Source organism: Apis dorsata, unplaced genomic scaffold (genome assembly GCF_000469605.1).
Source record: "Apis dorsata unplaced genomic scaffold, Apis dorsata 1.3 scaffold_794, whole genome shotgun sequence".
NCBI lineage: Eukaryota > Metazoa > Arthropoda > Insecta > Hymenoptera > Apidae > Apis > Apis dorsata.
Window position 1 is genome coordinate 60542 of NW_006263936.1, and position 8407 is coordinate 68948.

The following is an 8407-nucleotide window of genomic DNA, read 5'->3' on the forward strand; positions in this document are numbered from 1 at the left end:
CATAGATATTAAGCTATATATTAACATATTTAGCAGATACATTTTTTTAATAAATAAATACCTTATAATACTGCAATAACAGAACACCAGCAATAAAAAAGGAACAATTAAATCTCATTAAATATTAATATAATATTACTAAATTATATATATATATTAATTTTAAATTACTTGTTGTGCAGCCATTGCAGTAAAATCTGGCAATTCTGCTCTATCTTCTGCAGCTGCTCTTTCATCTTCAAGCTGCTCAGCGGTTTCCTCTGTTTGCTAAATACAGGACATATATATACATTTAGCTTTAATATATCTATAAAATAATCATTAATATTTAAATGTATTAAGCTTTTTAAAATATAATTTTTAAATAACAATTTTTTACAATAGACAGAAAATATATTTTCGAAATAGCTGTGAAGTAGAAGTATTAAAATCAAAACATTACGAACCAATATTGTTTGGTTGGCTGAAGTAGTTATTTCATAATTATTTGTGGTTGTATCCCCAATTGTTGTCGTAATTGTAGTTGTTTCAGATACATTAGTAATTACAGAGGCACCCTGATTAATGTTATAAAAAATATATAAAATTTCAAAACATTTGTATTATATATTTATATGTTTTATTATATTATAAGTTAATATTAATAATATTATATTATATTAAGTCATATTACTTTCTATACTGGAATTCAAATTATTCAAATTTTACTTAATAAATTAAAAAAAAGAAATCTATATCTTACTTGGTCTGGAACATCGCATTTTTCTACATAATTGGCAGGAAAAATTCCATTTCTATCCCCTATACTGCCTGTCCACCAATCACCTTCCTTCTTAGTGACTAATATAACTTCTCCTTGATTAAAAGTTAAATCTCCAGTTTCCGTAGAAACATATGGATATAACGCTACGTAATATTCATTAAGACCATCAACTATTGCTGTGTTTTGATTAGCAGCAATTTCTTTCACATAAGATTTTGGGAACCATCCTTTAACTCCGTTATTGGATATACCATGCCACCAATCATCCTAAGATATTAAAAGAAAGTTTTATTATATATATATAAATTAATTATATTGTTAATTGTAATTATATACTATTTATATATATATATATATATTTATACTAACTTGCTGTTCATCAACTTTAATGATATCTCCCTTCTCAAAAGGAAGATGTTGATCCATTGTAGGACGATAATAATATAAAGTTGTTACTTGTACATCACATATTGTGCCTAATCCCAGAGTAGGTATAAGAGGTTCGACAGAAGGAGGTTCATCAAGTGATCCCGCGTCAGATACGTTTTCAGGAACTTCAGCAATTCCTCTAATAATAATTATAATAAAATAAAAATAATAATGAATTAGTTTCTTTTTTTTAAATAAAACGCGATTTTAGTTTAATTAACTAACTCTAATGTTCTCTTCTCCACACTATCTTGTTGTACGAAAGCATTATCATTTGTGGTTCCAGTATCTATTGGTTCTACATAAGATTCAGGGAACCAGCCAGTATGACCACGAATTTCACCTGCCATCCATCCTGGTTCTGCGTTTTGAACGGGTGGTACCTATATATTATGTATTAAAAAAATAATTTAATTTTTACTTTTTTTTATTTCTGTTTTAATATGTGGATATATTTATGTAATAATAATACCAAAATAATATCACCAGGTTGAAAGGATATTTCATCTTGATTTCTAGCTACAAATTCATATAAAGCTCTATATTTCATAACTCCTGGAGTAGTTTCTTCCACTGTATTAGTTGTAGTCGTATCATTAACAGGCCAAGCAGAATCATTAATTGTTGCTGAAGTATCATTCCAAGCATTATCACCCCATGCAGAAGTTGTATAATCAGTACCAGCACCGCTATCACTACTTGCTCTGAGTTCTAAAACTTTTAATTTTTTGTCTTCAAAAGTTACATAAAGATTCTTACAATCAGTTATTAAAGTTTCCAATTGTGTTTTAATATCTTGGAACTGGCCATTATTATTTTCTATATCAGCCATTTTAGCATCAATCTATAAATATTAATTTCATATACAAAAATTATAATATTTTTATTGTATATAATATATATATTGATACGATTATTATACCTGTTGCTGTAAATCAGCAATTTTATCTTTCATTTGTTTTAAAGTAATTTGTTTGTTATCGAAAGCCATTTTGATAGCTTCTTGACCTGCTGATTCTATAGCTGTATTTAATTTGTTCTTTGCTTCAATCCGAGCTTTTTCTTGGCTCAAAGCTAATAATCTTTGATTTTGTTCTCGAAGTTTATTTTTTAAAGCAGCCATTTCTTGTAATTGTGCATCACGTGTTGATCGCATTCCATCAATAGTTGATTTCACACCAGATACACCCACTCGAGTATCACAAATTTTTTGCGATAATTCCTTCACTTTATCATTCTTAATCATAAAAAAAAATTATATAAATATTAATTATTTTTTTTAAATATTAGTTATTTCTTTAATACTTACAAGTGTTCCTAACTCAATAGTTAATGTTTGATTTTTTGCTTTTAATTTAAGTAATACATCTTGTTCTTTTTGTCTCTGAGCTTGAAGTTCTTGAGATTTCTGTTTTTCCCATTCTAATTGTCGTTGTCTCTCCATTTCTCTATTAAAAAAATTAATTAATATTACAAGATATTTTTAATGATTCAAATTTATATAGAAAAATTTCGCTTATGTACTTTCGTGCTGCTTCTCTTTGTTCTTGAGCTCGTTTTCGTTGTTCTTCTTTTTCTTGCTCAATTTCTTTTTGTCTTTGCATTTGTTTCTCAATTTCTGCTTGTCTTCGTCTTTCTTGCTCTAATCTGTATAATATTTGTTTTAAGTTAAAGTAATAGATTAATAAAATTTATATAAACTTTTATTTATATAATCTTCAACAAACATTTACTTACCTAATTTTTTCTTGTTTTTCAGCTTCCTCTCTTTCTTTCCGTTCGCGTTCTTCTTGTTCTTTACGCTGAATTTCTAATAAAGCTTTACGTCTTCGCTCTAGTTCTGCTTGTCCTTTTTCAAAATTTTCTTTTCGCTTATCTTCAAAAGAAGTCTTTAAGAAAAATAATTAATAAATAATATGTATATTATAATATTATAGTATCAACATATTTATTTAAATATAAGAGAAAACGTGAAATTACCTGTGGCATACCTGCTGATGGATCTACATTTTCTGTACCACTTTGCGAAAGTGTTAAGCTACTTTGTCGTTGACGCCTGAATGCAGGTGGAATAAGTTCAATTGGTAGTGTATTAGGTATTTTTTCACCAATTTTAGCTATATCACATAAATGCATTGCTAATACAAATTCATCACAACTCAAACGACCATCTGAATCTATATCCGCTAACGCCCTAAACATATATGTATTAGAAATTTTAAAAATCTTTTAATAATTTTATATCTGCTATTAGATTATTGTACCATATTTGTGCCAACACTTGTTGGGGTAATTGTGACTGCACCATAATATTTCTAGCTTGAGGACCTGAGAGAAATCCAGATCGTGTCCTATCCCAAGTATTAAACAACTGAGTATATTTTAATTTTGTTTGATGAGGTACTGCCCATTCTACAGATTGTGGGGAACCTACTGAATGTTGACTATGTTGTGAATCAACTGAGCCAACTCTATCTATACTTGGTGGACGTGCAATTGTACTTAATGGTGTATTTGTAGATACTGGTGTTTGAGCAATTACACCATTTACTAATGTACCATTTGTTGTGGTCGCAGATACTAGAGGTAAACCTACAAGTGGGGGAGTGGATACTACACCAGTTCCTAAAAAAATGTGTAATAATTATAATAAAATAGAATATTTTACAATTAAAAATTTAAATTATACATACCATTAGATATTGGTGCAATTGATGGTACTATAGAACCACCTGTTATTGGAACAACCATAGCAGTACATAATGATTGTATAGGCATTGTTTGTCCCATACCAAAAGCAGCAATTGGCGTTGGATTTGTATTTAAAGGTGCAATTGGTGCTACTGTAGATATACCTGTTCCAAATATATTAAACATGTAAACATTTAAATAAAATATGCTCTCTTATATATACATGAATGATATTAAAAATATTATTCAAAGAAAAATAATTTAATTATTAATGATTAGTTAATATAATACACATATTGATTAATACTATAAAAAAATAAAATAATTGTAAAAATATTTTTTAAATTAAAACTTTAAGAGAACTTAAAAGAATTATAACAAAATTAAAATTTAAGAATATCATTAAAAATATTTAATTCATAATTTATTATAAATTAAAGAAATATAATAAAATTATATTTTCTACAAAATTTATTCAATAAAATATACCTGAAAACTCAAGATTGAGTAAATCTGTAAAAAAAAAAAAAAAGAATAAATCTTCATTGAAATTAATCGATATTCTAATTTAAATATATCTATAATGGAAAGTTAAAGTCTAAATATCAAAAAAATAATGAATAAATAATACATAAAAAAAACATATATGTAATTTTACCTATAGCAGATGCATTCATTGGTTGTACAGATTGACCTGAAGGAACTACAGTTGTTGCAGAAACAGATGGAACTTTTACTGGTGAAATTCCAGCAGCAACAGGGCTATTAGGAAACGAAGGTGGAGCAGGTTTTGCTGGTGGAGTACTGATAACAGGTGAGAAATTTGCTCCTAAAAATATATAATTCCACTTATAAAAAAAAAATTATTAAAAATTTTTTAATAATTTTTTAAATAAGAATATATAAAATAAAAATATAATATATAAGATCAGAGCCAAAATTAAGAAATAAAACAAATTATAGTTACAATTGGAAAGCTTAGCAATAAAGATAAAATTAACTTATAACTAAATACATTTCAAATAAAAATATATGTATTTAATGTAATTTGAAGTTTTATTGTAATGTATTTTGAAGATGTCTGTTGGCAATAATGTATATAAAAAGGAATCATTTCTTTTATATTAAAATTTAAATATATGGGAAACTACTTAAATTTACATGCAATCTTATTCATTCTTTCAAAATAAATCTAATTCTGAAATTTCATTTATATTTTGAAACATACCGATATTTGTGGGTGGTGCAGGTCTTTGAGGAGGACCACCACTAGAAGTAGTGGTAATAGTAGTAGTAGTGGTAGTACTTGTAGAAGGCACGATTCCTTTTTTTTGCAGCACAAATATTTATATTATTGTATAAGTGTGCATGGAAATATATGTAAATGGAAAATAGTAGAGTATGAAAAATAGCAGTGTACATATAATTAATAAACAAAGCTATTGCAACATTGATTATATATATATATATATATATATATATATATATATATATATAATGTTACATACACACACATACACATGCGCGTGTGCGTGTGTATAATAATTAAATTAAAATGTAGACATAGAAAAAAAGCATAAAAATATATTCTTCAATATATATATTGATTTTTTATAATAAATAACATAAAATATAATATAATATCATTTTAATGATATTATATATGTTATATTTATATGTTAAAATAAAAAGTATTTTTTACATAAAAATGTATTTTTTACATTATAGAATCTAGTATGTCTTATTTTAGTAAATATTCATGTCTTATAGGATATATAAAATATATCATAATATTGATAATTGAATATAATACAATATAAACAATTATTTTAAGATATATAAAAATATATCTTTCATGCAATAATTAATTCAATGTAGCACAGCATATCATATTATATAACTGATCATGTCATTCAATAAAAGAAAAAAATTGTCTTAAAAAATAATAATAAATTAATAAATTTTAAAAATAGTATGAAATATATAGAATAAATTATATAGAAAATATATATAGAAAAATATAGAACAAAATTCAAATACAAACATCCACTTCTTTAACATACCCACAGAGGGTGGTGCAGGTCGAGCAGGCTTTGATGGTGTGTAAGTTGTGGCATGTGTAGTGGCAGCCACATTCTGTTTACTTTGTCGTGATGCTGTGTAGTATGATGCATAAGTAAAATAATGCTAAATATTGCTGTGCATTTATTAAAATGTTTTTTTTTATTATAATAATCATAAGAATTATAGTTAAAATAAACTTTATAAAAACTTTATTATTTTATATAAATTATATAATTTTATTGTTATAATATAATTGTAAAATCAAATAAGACATGATTATATTTGTTGTGAAATAAAATATTTGACATTAATATAAGGATTTTTATGAATCTTATAAAAATTTTTTTATCATATTTCTTTCATCAAATTTCTTTTATCATATATATGATTATCATATCATAATTATTTATATATTAATATTAGACATAAAAGTCTAAATATAATTACCTGGTAAAGTCATTGGTGAAACGGGTCTAATAGTATGTCCTGGTAATGGTCCATTCGTAGGTGGAGGTGCTATAAAAGGACGAGGAACAGATCCTATAGACATTCCACCAATCAAAGGCTGTACTGGAACTTGTGATGGACCAGATAAATTTACTAATGAAGCTACATTATTCTGTGATGGAATATTAACAGCTCCATTTGTTAAATTTGTAATATTAATATCATCTAAACATTAAAAAATAAAAATCATAAATATTAATTGAAATATTTTTAATTATTTACTAATTTTTATACTTACTGGCCGAAAATGACTTTATACTTTGTATTAAAGTTGAAGGCAAAGTCTTAGGAATTTCAAAGCCTCGTAATTTCAAATTAATTAATTTACATGCAATACTAAATTCATTTATATCCATTTTTCCATCTGAATCTGTATCTGATAAAGCCCTATATAATATTGTTACATTATATATATGATAATATTTTATGATATTAAAAATTTACAACATAATATTTTATGATATTAAATATTATAACAAAAAATATTAATACCATATTTGTCCAAGAATGACAGGTGGAAGCTGAGATTTAAGCAAAAATTCTTTTGCTTGCTCTCCAGTAACAATACCATTGATTGGTTTTAGAGAATCAAATTGTTCTCTATATCTTGCACGTTCTCTAGGTTGGATTGTCCAAGGGTCCATACCTAAAAGAATTTTTATTCTACAATATTCAAAAAAATATTTTTTTCTGAATGAAAATAATAATATTTATGAAATAATTAATTATTTAAATTACAAAATTCATAAAATCAAAAATTAATAACAATTTATATTTTTTTCTTGTAAACAGTTACTGTCAGTCTGATAAATAAGAATATGTTTGTCAAAATTGCATACAGAAAAAAAATTGACTTACTCGGAGTTTGAGGGGTGGCCATTTTTATTCACCCGTAGGTGACCACCGAATCAAATCTACAATAACAAAAATTGTAATTTTCACGGAAATTTTCTAAAAAAAACTAAGGGAACTATTTGTAATTTCAAGGTTATGTTACGATAATCAAGCATAACGATAAGTCAATATATATCTCTCAAAAGAAGAAATGTCAAAACGGTATTAATTTAATGTCAATTTACTCACGGGTAAACCTAATTAACTGAATAAGAACAAGTTCGTCGACTAAAAAATTGATCGACACTCTAACGCACACGTATAAGAACTAGATTTTTTTTTACACCAGTTACATAAACATACGACAGTGAGTCGCTTTTCTTACTTGCAAGTAGTTTTTTAAAAAATTATTAAAAGAAATTCATAGTTGCATATCGTTATCCTTTAAATAATCCTTTTACAAGAAATCATAGAAAATCTCTCAAATGACAATACCGACAATACGCGGGTCGGCCCACACTGACGTATATACGTCACTTTCACGATCTCGGTTATTTCCGGAAATCTTCGGAAAGAATCGATAGGTTGTCCAAAACTATTTCGTTCATCTTCGGTAGAGATCGCTATTTCCGCAACCCTTAATTCAAATTTTCTATATTTATTTATAATATAATAAAACAGATTATATATGTTACTTAATGAAAATCCTTTAAAAGAAATATAAATCTAATTGACTATTTTTATATATATATATGTTATATATATATAATATATACTTATTGGTAATAACGCATAATAGAAACATAAGGGAATTTTCTACATCGATGTGTAAAAGAATTTTTCAATAGTGCATAACATGTAAGATATAACATGATGATATATTATTATATCATGATTAATATCATAAAGACATTTTTGTGAAATTTTTTATATTCCTACTTTTTTATGTTTGAAATAATGTATATAATTATATCTTTGTGCATAATTATTGATCGTAGGACAATTTTAATTTCATCGAATTAAAAATTTAAAGTTTTTGATGTTATTGTTATTAAAACATTTTTAGTTGTTTTTTGATTTTATAAATAATAATATATTTAAAACTATATATGTATATAT

General features: G+C 25.5%; 1 protein-coding gene across 10 annotated transcripts in view; it reads right to left on the reverse strand.

Moving 5' to 3' along the window:
• The window catches only part of LOC102678688 (intersectin-1), a 16659-nt gene extending 8826 nt beyond the window's left edge, over positions 1 to 7833 (reverse strand). For 2 of the 10 annotated variants that reach the window (XM_031513896.1, XM_031513892.1), the window contains exons 1-23: positions 7538 to 7833; positions 7313 to 7368; positions 6947 to 7100; positions 6693 to 6841; positions 6395 to 6619; positions 5947 to 6039; positions 5112 to 5207; positions 4542 to 4712; positions 4373 to 4396; positions 3886 to 4047; positions 3457 to 3817; positions 3173 to 3386; positions 2930 to 3081; positions 2717 to 2839; positions 2502 to 2640; positions 2115 to 2429; positions 1665 to 2036; positions 1418 to 1575; positions 1133 to 1331; positions 743 to 1030; positions 447 to 557; positions 172 to 267; positions 62 to 70 (exon numbers count right to left, since the gene is read on the reverse strand). In XM_031513896.1, the coding sequence (XP_031369756.1) occupies positions 62 to 70; positions 172 to 267; positions 447 to 557; positions 743 to 1030; positions 1133 to 1331; positions 1418 to 1575; positions 1665 to 2036; positions 2115 to 2429; positions 2502 to 2640; positions 2717 to 2839; positions 2930 to 3081; positions 3173 to 3386; positions 3457 to 3817; positions 3886 to 4047; positions 4373 to 4396; positions 4542 to 4712; positions 5112 to 5207; positions 5947 to 6039; positions 6395 to 6619; positions 6693 to 6841; positions 6947 to 7100; positions 7313 to 7334 (3633 nt within the window). In that variant the 5' untranslated portion in view covers positions 7335 to 7368; positions 7538 to 7833. The remainder of the gene's footprint in view (positions 1 to 61; positions 71 to 171; positions 268 to 446; positions 558 to 742; positions 1031 to 1132; positions 1332 to 1417; positions 1576 to 1664; positions 2037 to 2114; positions 2430 to 2501; positions 2641 to 2716; positions 2840 to 2929; positions 3082 to 3172; positions 3387 to 3456; positions 3818 to 3885; positions 4048 to 4372; positions 4397 to 4541; positions 4713 to 5111; positions 5208 to 5946; positions 6040 to 6394; positions 6620 to 6692; positions 6842 to 6946; positions 7101 to 7312; positions 7369 to 7537) is intronic. The other 8 variants (XM_031513893.1, XM_031513897.1, XM_031513895.1 and 5 more) reach the window with 8 other exon arrangements.
• Between the last annotated feature and the right edge of the window lie 574 nt (positions 7834 to 8407).